Raw genomic sequence first — 14,216 nt, forward strand, 5'->3', positions numbered from 1 at the left:
TTGTAATGAACAGAAATTCAGGGCTGTCACAAGTGCTGATGCTGGAATTGATTTTTGCTGTATTGTCTCAATGAATTGGCAAAAGAAATATGTTAAATGACGATTAAACTTCTAAAAAGCTCGTAAGTGATGAGAAATGGAAAACAAAAACATAGATCAAGCCAAACAAGATATTTTTAAGTAGCAGGTATTTTCACACAGCATTCATAGTTTGGATAAGGTGCATGCTCGTAAGGTAGTGTCAATGCTTCTATTTGCACAACTGCAGAAAGCCCTGAAAAATTGACTCAAGTTGGGAAATTATATGTAGAAAATCACTGCTGTATCCACTAGGTGTAGGGGCCAGTGATGATCCTAAAAAGAACTGATGACCACTGAATCTAGATAGCCATGAGTTTGATTGTCTTCCCCCTTTCTTCCCAAATAAGCTTTTGGATGTTTTGCAATGTCGTCCCCTAGTTACCAACAGAACACAGGAGTTCTTGTGCAGTTGATTTGTCCAGAAATCTCAGTGTGCTTCCTTACAGTCTGATGGTACCAAGAACCTTCCCTGGCTGCTCAGACTCCACAGGAAGCCTGTTCACAAAATGCTTTGGCAACATATTTTAACTCCTCACATTTACTGAAGTTACCAAGCATTCAAAGCTTAATCTCAGCTGTCAGAAGAGGATCTCATGGTTATTTTCTACCTACCGTGACTCAATTAAACAACAAGTTAGAAAGAAAGAGAAGTGCAGAGACACAGAAAGATCCTGTCACCTGCCACTCAAGAGTCTCCTCCCTTTAAGGATTTTCTCTCCAGAGGCAGTGTGATCATTACAAAACTATTGAACAATGTATTGGGTTTGACCTCTTTGCTCAGAGAAAAATGAATAGATCTATAGGAGCTGTATTGGAGCTTCCTACTTTCTTTTCCAAATTTCTTTATAATTATTGTGCCTGTATTAACACAATCAAACTCAGCCTGAAATGTCTTTCCAGTAGATTTCGTCAGAACTATCCTGCCAGAAAAATGAAAATTATACTTCTGGTTATATGAAAATTAATCTGTGCAGATCATTTAATCAGTGATGTCTTTACTTGAGGGCAAAGAAAGGCCTCCTGAATTAGCTTTTTTTCTTTTTGACATGTGGCTTGAAGAAGAATGTGCAGTCATGTCTTTCAACAAAGTAGCATCAGTAAGAGAAACTATTTTAATGATAATGACAGTGCTTTGACCTAGAATAGATTGATAGCTATCATGGAGACAAATTTAATTTCTACCATTTGATATGGTGAGTGGGTTACTTTTATGTTTGAACTAGACTTTTCATTGCCCAGAACATCCTTATAAAGTCCCAGCAAATGTCCCCATTCATGTTCATATGCTAGTCGACTTTAAAACACAAATTCAGAACTTGCCAATCTGACCCTTCTGAAGCAGCAGTGTTGGGGAAAGATTTCATGTACTTTATGTAACCAACTGGATGCTATCAGTAGTTTCAGCATTTAAGAGAAAAGGTCTAATAAAAAATCTGATTCTTTGTTTTGCACACACAAGATTTCACAAGACCTCATTTTTATGTAGTTCATCAGTATGAAATTGTTTAATAAGAAAGGTTTATAGTTGAAAATATTTAATGATTGATCAAGAAAATATTGATGTCATACTGCCTCTGGAAGTCATCTCAGCTCTGACCCTATGACCATTTTTTATAGACAGAGAATCATTTAAAATCAGGTGAATTAAAGTAGCTGGAAGGACTATTTCCCCATACACATTAGCAGAGCATATTTCTTTACTGTAGAGACACCATGCCATAAATCAAAGCTGCCATTGCTAGAAGGAAAAAAAGGGATGTATGTGCATACTTTATGCATGGTGCATGAATAAATACTGTGATATTTTGCCCTTTCATAACAGATGACAACTTTAAGTCAAGAAGTCTCACAATTACGTAAGGATATGAAGAATGTGATGCACCTTCTGGAGAACCTGCTCACGTCCCAGAAGCCTCCAGGATTCTGTGCTGTGCACAGCATATCTCGAAGTCCCACACTGGATAGTCTGCAGTCTCGAGTGGCTTGGACTACACATCAACCTTGCTCGCACATGCAAGCTGGGAACTTCACTTGCACCAAAGCACAACTTTGTCGTGGAAACACATTATGTGACATTTGGAATACAGACCTGTCTTCTGTAGGCAGCAGTCCCCAAAGGACTGAACCCAACCTGCAAAATTCTATGGATGGTGAATTTTGTTATACAACAGGCCTTCAAAATTCCCCTTCCCAGTATCAGGTAATTCAGAAAGACAATCTGCAATTTTTAAGATGCACCTCTCCCCATTCAGACACTACCCTGACTCCTCTTCAGTCTATTTCAGCAACCCTTTCTCCTTCAGTATGCTCTTCATCAGAGGCATCATTACACCTTGTGCTGCCCAGCAGATCAGAGGAAGAGAGCTTTAGCCAAGGAGCAATCAGCTCATTAAGCCTTGAGAACCTGCCAGGATCGTGGGACCTGGAAGCAACAGCCGGAGTAACTTCTGCACAGACCCCAGATTTCCCAATAGACATTGTGACAAGCACAAGGGATCTTAAAGATAAAGATTGCCAAGCCATAGATGTATGAGAAACAGCAAAGTGGTACTCAAAGCATGTTCCACAGCTGCCAGTTTTAAGTTTAGAGAGTACTGCATGACTGCTTTATTTGATCTCTGTTTTGGCGATCATGGAGATTTACAAACATGAAAATTCAGACTTACAGAAAGTAAGAAAAGGTAATATTGGTTAATAGTATAGAAAAAACAATAAATTTCTAGATTCTAGAAGCATGTTGAAAAAACATTTTGAATACAGATATAACTTACTTGTCTGTTTGACAGACTTTTGTGATAGTCCAAAGACCCTGAGGGTCAGAGCAGCTGGAAGTCTAGCACAAAGAACTGTCATGGGTGGCTTTTGTTCATCGAAGCAAAGGTTTTCCCTGAGTGTCTGACCGTTGTTCCCAAACAATATCTATGGCACTGTTTGCTTCAGGTGATCGTGGGTCCTGCTGGTCTTTTTGTCAGTTCTGTGAAGGCAAAGGGACAATATTCGCTGCATGTCATCTAGACAATCAACCAAATAGAGCTGCTAGAGAGTGCTTAGTTGTTGCACGTTATTTGTCATGTAAACGAAATCTCTTAATTTATCTAAAACCACTATTTTTATATACTTGGTATGAACCATGTACCTAAAAATTATTTAAAATATTTATAAAGAGAATAAGAGTTTGGTTTCATTTTCGTAAAAGCTTGCAGTTTTAACAAGAAATGCACTACCATCATGTATTAGATCAAATACTATTTATTACTAAGATATTATGTAGTTTACAAATGGATTCCCTTTTATGTGCATGCAATTTGCAACGAATGTACTCATTCTGGTGGAATACAAATAAATTAAGGTATTATTTTATTTAAAAAAATAAAAGAGCTGGAATGTTGTATCCTATGATAAGCTATCACTACTTAAAAAGTGAGTTGTTATACTGATATCATTAAGGACTCTTGGTTTGTGTTGTGCTGTCATTTGTAAGAACAAGTCAACATTTTACAATGCATTCCTCTTTAGGGGTTTTATATCTGGATAAGAAAATTAAAAGGGATGAAAACCATTGAGCAAATTGAGAAATATTAAAGGAGAAAATTACAATTATTTAGTCTGAATCAAAGAAATAAGATTAAAATATTTATTTATTTAATGATTTTTTTTTGTTTCATCTCTAAAAACTAGCTTTGATTTCTAGTCAGAATAAAAAAAAAGATACTATAGGTTTGGCAAATTATTTAATCCAGAATCTGACTTAATGCCCCCCAAAATTTTTTTCCAGTATTTAATGTACTAGAAACATATTGCTACAGTGCAACCAGAGCTACAGATTTGCATTGGAATTTTGATTTATATACTTAAAGATGCGCAGTGTACATCATAAGTATATATATTTTAGCTAGCTTTCTAAAAAAAAACATGCTTGCAAGCCAAAATAAATGCCCTAAAATGGAAAAGTAAACTAAGTTACATTTAATAATTAATGCAAACTGGTGGTTATTAAACTGAAATTTTAATTTCAGAGCACAGATTTAGGTTTAACTTCCTTAAGAGGTTGTTTTGGGTTTTTTTACAAAAACTTCGAAGACTGAAATTATTGTTAACATTTGGATGTGTGTGGGAACACAAACCCCAGCAGATAGTCTGTGCCCAAATTTCATCTTTTCACATCCATTTTCCCACTGGTACAAATTAGGGGTGAAGCATCATCTCTCATTTTGGGCTCCCTGAATTTTGCCAGTGTGTCTACACTCCAATGTGAGTGTTTATATCTAGGGTTTCTTACTTTCCCTCTATTCCAGTTTTCACCTAGTTTAAAGTTAAACAGAGAAGTGCTGATTAAATGAGGCATATCCCAGAAATTTTAAAATAATAATAATAATAACAGATAGTAGCAAGTACAGGTCTGTGGTATTTCTGCAAACAATCCTGGTTCACCTTTAGCCATCTGCTGTTACCCACCCCACCTCAGCACTGGGCAGGAGGCTGGGGGAGGGCTGCCTGCCCCCCACACCCAGGACAGGGCCACACTGGCAGAGCCCCACTGCACCTCAGCACCCTACAGCCATGGAGCACAGGGGCTGGTTCCTTGGGATGCACAGGCACATTGCAGCTGGCCACTAATCCTGATTCCTCAGCTCACCGTACCACAGCTATTGACTGAGAATGCACAAACACACCAGGCCTAATTCTCAATATCATTTAACAATTTCCATTACACATATAAACTGAGAGAAGCATTTGCTTTCTCATTTTAGGACACATAAACCATTATGTATATGAGTTAAAGTTTTGGCATTGTTTTTTTTATTTTCCAGTATAAACACTGGTGTCATGAGATTAAAACTGGATGTTTTTTTCTGGAGTTTTTGTGTCAGTTTTGTATGAAAGTTTAAAAAGGTCAGTGGAAACACAAAAAATCTCTTCACATACATAGCCATAGCTTTACTATTGTACATTTAATCCTCAAATTTAAAAAAACCACATGTGCAGTAATTATGAAGAAATAACACCAGGATATCTTTCCTAAATTGTTCCTTGTTTCTGCAACTGTCAAACACATCCTAAACAAAGCTGGCAAACACTATACTGTTTAGTTTCAAGGAATACCCCTGAACTGCAGAGATTCTGTAAGATGGGCATCACCCAAGTGAGTGTACTGCCTTCCAGGGAAAAGCTCAGGGAACTTCAGACAAGAGTTCATTCCAGGCGTTGTAGTTTAACCCCAGCCAGAACCCAGCCCCATGCAGCCACTCAATCATTTCCCTCCTGCCAGAATAAGCATCAAAATTGGAAAAGTAAAAGCCAGAAAACTCACAAGTTGAGATAAAGACAGTTTAATAGGGAAAGCAAAAGCCGTGTATGCAAGCAAAGCAAAACGAGGAATGAATTCACTACTACCCATGGGCAGCAGGTGTTCAGTCATCTCCAGGAGAGCAGGACTCAATCCTATGGAACGGTGACTTGGGAAGACAAAAGCCATCACTCCAAATGTCCCTCCCTGCCTTCTTCCTCCAGCTTTAATGTGCTAAGCATGGCACCATATGGTATGGAATGTCCCTTGGGTCAGTCGGGGTCAGCTGTCCTGGCTGTGCCCCCTCCAACTTCCTGTGCACCCCCAGCCCCCTTGCTGCTGGGTGGGGGGAGGAATAGAAAAGGCCTTGGCTCTGTGTAAGCCCTGCTCAGTAGTAACAAAACCTCTCTCTTTCATCACCCTGTTTCAGCACAAATTCAAACCACGGTTCCATACCAGCTGCTGTGAAGAGCTGGTATGAAGAGCTGTGTGAAGAAAATTAAATATCCCAGCCAAGACCAGCACACCTGGCCAAAATCAAGTAAGGAAAGAAGGTCTTGAATAGTTGTACTATTTTAAATTCCCTGACACCATCATACTATGAAACTCCCAGGAAAACCATTCCTCAAGCAGGTTTTGTTGGGAGGTATCTGCAAACAGTGCAAAAAAATTCACTTTTGAAGGTGAAATGACAATTCACAGGGACAAATGTGAAGGCACGTACATTTGGAATGAAACAGTATCTAAGCAGGATTGCCATGGACATATTAATTCTATGCACGGAGTAGCCATTGAGGATATCTGGGATTAAAGCAACAACCACTGTAATATTTTCATGTTACCTTCAAAAATGCTCAGAATGAAAAATCAATACAAGCATCCCATGCCCTAACATCCAACCACCCAGCTCAGACAATTGAATTTATTCTTTTTCACACTAAGCTTTACAAAAATAAAAAATAGGATCACTTTTTGTTAAGGATTGTTCTTTCCATCTCATTCTGCATCAGTTTACTTCCTAAATTTGCTACATTTCTTGCATTTTCCATCACTGTCAGTTTCTTCTTCTGTACAGTAACTGTATTTATTTTCCCTATTTTTGTTTCCCTCTCTTGTTTTCCTCACTCACTCAGTTTTATATTTTCTCTCTAACTTCATCAAACTACACCATGTCTTTCCTCATTTCCTGGTATTTTTTCTATTAAGAATCATCCTACCAGTAATAAACTAAATGGTTACTGAAGTCAGTCATGCAATAGGATAATTTGGTCAAGATTCAGGCAGTAAACCACAGATCTCTAACCAAAATCTCTTGCACTGTTACATTCTCACAATCCTGCAGTTGCTTTCACTGACAATAGGAAAAAGGGGGAAAAAAATGGAAAAGATGCACTGGAAAACAAACAAACAAACAAAAGTACCAAAAGTAGGAAATCTGTCTTGTGCTTCAGATACATCATTAAAGATGTGTATTTGTCTTGTGCCCATGGTACCTACTAGATTCAGTCTAAGAAACACAGCTTATTACAAATTCTGCAAATACTTCTCATCTTTTTACAGATCATAACCAGCTCCTGCAATAACCTTGCTTTGACCATTGGCTGGTTATCTACCACAAATAACTTACTCTAATTAGTCCATCTGCTAACTGCACATAAGATTTCAATACATTTCCCTTTTTCAGGCAATTTTGTAACACACTGTATCAATAACCTCACCAGGTAGCTTGTAAAAAATCCTGTGTTTCACAAATGAAGTTTTGGATGAAACAAACTGTTCTCAACATTTTCTGCATCTTCTTTCCTTAACTTAAAAGCACATGGTCCTCACATCTCTCTCAGTGGGACACAATTTAGATATTTTCTGCTGCTGGGACTACCACAGAAAGTGCACAGTCACATTCCCATGTTCTAGAAAAATGCTTCTAACAATTTACCTCAGCCTGAAAAGAATGAGGTTATAGCTGGTAATTTAGGCAGCAGTGAAGTAAGCAATAAGAAAAGAGAAAGGACTGGTGCTTGATTTGCTGGATCACTCCCCTATCTCAGTAAGAGGAATTTGCCCAACTGTCATCAATTCCAGTGGCCTACATGGTACTGAGTCTTTGCTTCACTCAGAAAATCAAATAGCTTATAACAAGAAATCTAAGCTCATCTCATTCAGGATCTGCAAATTGTCAAAGTAGTTAAATACTATTAAAAATAATTCACAGCTGCAAGTTTGTTAGATAATTCCACATACATAATTGGTTTTACCCCTTCCAAGATGAGCATAAAAATCACATCATTCCCAGACCAACCACTGATCTCTTGTGTATTTCATAAAATTTCCTTCCCAGGGTGTCTCTTCATTTCTCCTATCATATATTGTCAGTGGCAACAACAATGACAAGAAACAGCAATTCCTGGCTTCAAAACCACAAAGAAATGGCACAGATCTGATCCTTTCATTTAGAGAAACTGGATGATGAAAAGAAAATTTTATTTCCTATGTACCTTGATACCGGAATTTCCCAGTCTTTGGAAAACTCTCAAAGAAGCAAGTTAATGGTGTTTAAGAGTTGAAACACTCATGTCAATCAGAACCTGGAACCACAGAAGATGTGCAAGAGGAAAAGCAGTACCTTCCAATTTCAAATTGTTTTAAATTTTAAGATTTAGAAAGTATTCTTACATTTTGGCCTTGATGGTGTGTTTTAAGTCTATGCATTTATTTCCAAGACATTAACACTTAATTTATTCTCATGGAACCTGCTGATTTTTTTTCTGTGGTAAATCCAAAGGTCTTATACATGACCAAGAAATGGAAAGGTAGAAAAAAAATAAAATAGTAAAGATCTTTATTTTTTATGACAGTGAATTTTACAAATTATGTACTACAATTGTAAATGGCTACCATGTATCTAACCACAGAATAAAATATCAACAGAATTAATATGACATGAAATAAATGCTTCCTCCAATGGCTTTATGAGAAACATTTCCTCAGTTTTCAAATGTTATCCTAGGTGCTGTGTTATCAACCTCACAAAAAATTCAAAAAATTTCAAAAAAAGCAAAGCTTCTTTCAAGAAGGAGATAAAAAAATCCCGCACAGTGTCAACCTCCCTATGTACAAACAATCAAATCCCACGCGCCTGTTCCTTTTTGACTCTGCAGTCAGACACAGGACAAAAACAGCAGCACCCTGAGACAAATTGGAAGCACCAGCCTCAATAGGCAGTAATGTTACAGACTAATTATGCCTTTTTAAAGGCCAGCATTGTCAATCATTTACTTCCTGAGTTTTCTTACACGATTTTTAACTTAACACATATATATAGTGCTGCTGGATTTTTTTCCCCACCCCTGCACAGCACTGATCCACAGAAATACAGTTCATATTCTTACCAGAAAAATGCCAACATTATTTTAGTAACCATGCAAATAGCTTCTAAGCAGAATTTTAAAGCCTGTAGTACATGAACAGGTTTCTTGCATTATATTTGTTTTTAGGAAAGGAAAATCATAACCACATATAGAAAATATTTTTCATCTCACTCACATTAGTCTGAAATTATTTTCCAAAAGTAAATATCAAAATTCTCTTCTGTGCCTTTATTTGCAATGAAGTTGTGGGAGGCAAGGACATGACACAGGATGGACAGGAACAACACCACCAACACACACATTCTCTGAATGCTACACTGTGTCATAACAGCATTTTAAAATATTACTGAGTCATGATTGTCAAGCAGCTGAAATGTGTACAAAGACATGCGATCACCTGCTTATTTTTTCCCATACAGAATTACCAGTTTGCATTACAGATTGTGCCACAGAATCTCTGATGAACGTATATATAGACCATAAAAATAGTTACTGGCACTTGTACCACATCAGAGATAAGGCAAGAATTCCTTATTCCCCACCTCTCCAACAACATGAAAAGCTTTTTTAATAAAAAGAAAATTGCTGCTCGGTCTTTTGTAAAACATTATTCATTATAGGCTTTGGTAGAAGGGGGCTACAGGAGTGGCTTCTGTGAGAAGCTGCCAGAAGCTTCCTCCATGTCCAGCTGAGCCAATGCCAGCCAGCTCCAGGATGGATCTGCTGATGGCCAAGGCTGAGGCAATCAGAAATGGTGGGAATACCTCTGTGATAACGTGTTTAAGAAGAAAGAATAAAAAAATTCTTGTACATACGTAATTGCAGCCAAAGAAAAGCAGGGTGAGGATATGTGAGAGGAAAAACTCTGCAGACACCAAGGTCAGTGGAGAAGGAGGTGCTCCAGGCATCATAGCTGAGGTTCCCCTGAAGCCCGTGGTGCAGACCATGGTGAAGCAGCTGTGCCCCTGCAGCCCATGGAGGTCAACATGGATTTAGAGATCCACCTGCAGCCTGTGGGGGAGACTCACACCAGAATAGGCTCCTGGCAGGGACCTGCAGACCCAAGGACAGAGGAGCCCACACTGGAGCAGGTTTCCTGGTAGGACTTGTGACACTGTGGATCCAGGGTGGACCAGGCTGTGCCTGAAGGACTGCACCCTGTGGGAAAATGACCCACATTATAGCAGTTCATGGAGAACTGTTGCTTGTGAGATGGAGCCATGTTGGAGAAGTTCAGGAAAACTGTCTCTGGTGGGAGGGACCCCACACTGGTGCAGGGGAAAGACTCCTCTCCCTAAGAAGTGGCACGACCAATGTGTGATGAACTGACCATAATCCCCATTTTCTGCCTCCCTGCACTGCTGAGGGGGAGGAGGTAGAGATGGGAAGGAGGAAGAGGAGGTGGGAAGATGTTTTAAGGTCTGTTTTTCTCATTGTCCTGCTCTGATTTTGTCATATTTATTGTAATAAATTCAAATAATATCCCAAAATTAAGTCTGTTTTGACCGTGACAGTATTTGCTGAGTGATCTCAGACCTTATATCAATCCATGAACCCTTCATTATATTTTCTCTCCCCTGTCCATACGTGGAAGGGATTGATAGAAAAGCTTTGGAGGGTGTTTGACATACAGGGTCACCCCACTAGTCTTTCTGGGGCTGAAACCCAGGAAAATGAGAGTTTTGAGAAAAGGACAGTGATTGGGAGACGTAAAATGAACTCCATCTCAGCCAGATCCAATGCAATCATTAATAGTCTCCTTTAGGACCGAACTCTCAGCAGTAACAAGTATAGGGCACCCAAGGTGATAAGCTGCCTATTCCTGGTGCATACCAATATGTAAAAGTAAGCATTCTTTCAACTGTTGGTAAGAACAGAGTCTTTGAGCAACCGGCTGTTCCGAAAAGCTGATGTCTATATAGCTACTTACTAACAGAAAAATGAAACAGGAGAACTGTAAAAACCCTCAGGGACATTTGACAATATCCTAACCAGAGCCATAGCACAGCACAGAGGCTTTTGAAGCATTGGTTGCCCTTTGCTTCAATAAGAAAATTGTATTTGAAAATAAATGCCCTCATATGGAGCTTAGTTTAGCAATTATTCACATTGCGATAGAAGCTGGAGCACCTAAAAGAGTTCAGGGGTCTGTTGTATTCACCACAGTGTATGGAGATAATACAAAGTTCAGAGAGCTTTCAACCTAACAAAAAAAAGGAGTAGCACAAAGAGATAAAGGAGCATGAAAAATTCATCCAAGGTCCCACAATGGCTTGCAGGGAGGCAGGAGCAGAACAGCTGGCTTCCTGGGCATAGGTCCCTCTGCCCAGCCCGGAGGCAGCAGGCAGGGGTGGACTCCCTGCCTGCCCTGCTGCCCAGCCCTGGAGGAGCAGTGTGAGCTGCACCAGGCAACAGAGCCCTAGGAGAGCAGAAAGTTCTTCCAAGCACAGATGCTAAAGGATTCCCAGGACTATGCTCTGTAAAAAATAGAGTACCTACAAACAAGACGTATGGGAGGGTTGTCTGTGGTGAGGGCTGTATAGCACAGCAGTTTCTGTAACTGCACTTATTAAGTTTCTGAGAGCAGATGCTTGAATTATGCCAGCCAGTTTGATAATTAATTAGCCTCTTTGCGTGTGCAAGGTAGAATAAAAGGAAGTCTCTGAAGGCTTTGCGTAAGGTTTATATCACACCTGCAATCCCAGCTTTGCAAGAGCAGCCCAGCAGGCCTTTTCCTTAACCTGCCATCAGACATAAAAATCACATCTGAAAAATACTTGCTCACTTAATGCCCACGAGGATAAAGTTTGCCTCAGACAAGTATTTTCAGAGGCAAGGCAGACAGTGTGTTCCAGCAACATGCAGCACATCTGCTGACTCTGCATGCACAGCTGTGCAAGCCTCACTGCTGCTACAGCCAACCTTGCAACCACAGGCAGTCAAGTCCTTGAGAGGCATTTTACATCCTGTGCTTTCCCTTCTTCTACACCTTTTCCCCCAATCGTTGTGCAAGCAGTAGTCAGAAGACCCCAGGCCCTATGTGATACCAGAAATAAACTGTAACTTGGGAAACACTGTAATAAAAATTAAACAAACTGGGAAAAAAAAGGAAAAATTATGTTCAATGTTGCCTTTCAGCATAACCATTGTATGACTCAATATCCACTGAGACAGTCAACAAGGTAAGGAAAAAGCTGGCAGCTTTGGGAATGGGAACAGGTTCTCCCCATATCAGCAAGAATGAGGTCCTTTACAGTTATTTACAGCCAACCTTTAAGTTTAAAATTTGAACATATTCCATACTGTTAACAGAGTTGGATAACTCAATGTTTAACTAACTTGCCAGGTGACGCTGAATAGGCAATGTAGACACAAATTATTGTGTGGATGAAGATGTTAAAATTGAAACTTGCCTCTAAAAACATTGTTCTTTTTCTAGGAATAGGGAGTTTAGATATTTTCACTGTATCTTTGATTTGAAGAAAAGCAAAGCCTCCTCAGCATTCATACCCTTAAGCAATCAGTTCAACTAACCTCAGATTGTCATATGCATATCATTTCCGACTTTTATTTTCCATTTAATTTAAACTCTCTCCATGTGGTCAGTTGGTCCAAGGTTACCTTCTGCAATGCCTTGGTTAGAAGTCCAAAATAGACCTGGGTACAGGACCTTCCTCTTGTTTTTTTCAGTGACCATTTGGTGATTAAATCTGCAAGCTGTCGTCTCTCCGACATGTTTTTTGCCTACCACTGTTAAGGCATTTGTTCTCCAAACTGTATTTGAGAAGTGAAAGTTTCCAACAGTGAAACAGTTCCCAGTTCTCTTTCTCTCTCACAAATAACAGCACTGAACTTTCCAGACACATCCAAGTCTAGCCTAGAGAGTTTTTGAAAAGTTCCTAATATTTCTAGGGTCCCTTGCCAGCTCTAAGCTGAGTTCTGCAGGGTAGAAGAACATTTAATTTTTTTTTTCAGTCATAAATGCCAGTGACAGAAATTAATCTTTTTTTTTCTTAACTACAGCTTTATTGTATTTCTTCAGCCAGGGTATGACTTTCATACAGCCTGAGCTTTCCTGAGTGAATTCTTAATTCTTAATATTGATGTGAACCCATTATCACTTTCCCACTATTGTTTGGTTTAAACCAGAATGTTGTGACTTAGAAATAACTTTCTTCCTCTCCACAGGGAGAGCTCCTGAGCTTGTTTTGTTTTATCTTGTGTAAATTCTATCATGTGAGCAACATTGGTATAAAACAAATGGCTTAATTGCAAGACAAAAGGAATTCATTGTCCTATTCAGATTCAGCCAAATGTTAAAACTGCTGATCTGCATAGAGTGTAAATCTATTATTTTTAAATCGGTGCCAAATGAACACTGGTTTTATTATTCATTGCATGTATGTCAAGTGGCTGTTGCAGGCTTTATTTATGACAGTGGTGCAAGGTGGCCTGGAACAATGTGCTTTGCAAATAATGACTATAAAAAGGACATGCGTTTCACTTTGCTATTGTTCCTATTAATAAATAAAGAAGCCCTCAGAGTAGTGGAAAGCAGATAAAGTAGCACATAATGATTCACTGCCAGCTGGAAAATATTTAACAAGAAAAACCTGTAAAACAACAATCAAAGACAGACTAACTGCAAGGGAGGGGAAAGAATCACCAACACAAAGGAAGGGGGTTGCAAAACCCTACTAAATGTGAATTTCACCAGCAATCTGTGGCATTATCTTGAATCTGGGATGGATAAAAGAGCTGTCTGAAATAAATGAGGAACCTCAGGACTTAAGTTTTTAGGGCTGAATTCTTCTCTTGTTAGTGTCAGTAGCAAAAACCGAACAAACAAAATTTCTGATGTCTTTGTTTTCAGCTATGACCCACAGGAAGGCAATAACAGAAACACAGGACCTGCCTTGAGCTGTCTAGTGGTTTAGGGTACATCAGCCTGCAACTACACAGAAAGACTTTGTCCCACTAGACACTGCTTTCTTAATCCTGGGTCCTTATTTTATTTTTCTGCACAAGTTCTTAATTTACATTCCAGTTTGTTAGCTTATGTTTTCATAAAAGTATTTTTATGGGTTTCCTATTTTTTCTCTATATGTTGGGTTATTCTGTTCTGTACCTTCAGGGCATATTTCTCTTTCATTATGGTTGTTGCCCATAAGAAAAAAAAAAAAAATTGATTGCATATTCTCCAGCTAATCAAAGATGAAATATCCCTATCCATCATCAGGCTTTATGGTTTCTGTATGAAAGCTAACATAGCCTCTGCTTCAGATAATGAGAGAAATTGATACTTCTGCTTCCTACTTGTTACTCTTTAGGGTGCAAGGCTGAACTAGTGTTGACACTGATATGACTCAACAGCAATCACTTTCAACTCTCAAAACCACCAGAATTAGACATCCACTCAAACTAGTGGGCCAAAGCTGTACACAAATAACTTACACACACATACAGCAAGGTATTTTATG

At 38.9% G+C, this 14,216-nt stretch overlaps 1 protein-coding gene and 1 long non-coding RNA gene across 2 annotated transcripts in view; one reads left to right on the forward strand and one right to left on the reverse strand.

Annotated features, from left to right (window-relative positions):
* The window catches only part of KCNH8 (potassium voltage-gated channel subfamily H member 8), a 174,155-nt gene extending 171,492 nt beyond the window's left edge, over positions 1–2,663 (forward strand). The window contains exon 16 of the mRNA XM_069005820.1: positions 1,904–2,663. Within this exon, the coding sequence (XP_068861921.1) occupies positions 1,904–2,614 (711 nt within the window). The 3' untranslated portion in view covers positions 2,615–2,663. The remainder of the gene's footprint in view (positions 1–1,903) is intronic.
* Positions 1–14,216, reverse strand: part of LOC138105716 (uncharacterized) — an 81,045-nt gene that overhangs the window by 7,548 nt on the left and 59,281 nt on the right. Inside the window, exon 2 of the long non-coding RNA XR_011148636.1 lies at positions 2,853–3,055. This is a non-coding gene — a long non-coding RNA (uncharacterized lncRNA). The remainder of the gene's footprint in view (positions 1–2,852; positions 3,056–14,216) is intronic.

The sequence above is a fragment of the Aphelocoma coerulescens genome, chromosome 2 (genome assembly GCF_041296385.1).
Source record: "Aphelocoma coerulescens isolate FSJ_1873_10779 chromosome 2, UR_Acoe_1.0, whole genome shotgun sequence".
NCBI lineage: Eukaryota > Metazoa > Chordata > Aves > Passeriformes > Corvidae > Aphelocoma > Aphelocoma coerulescens.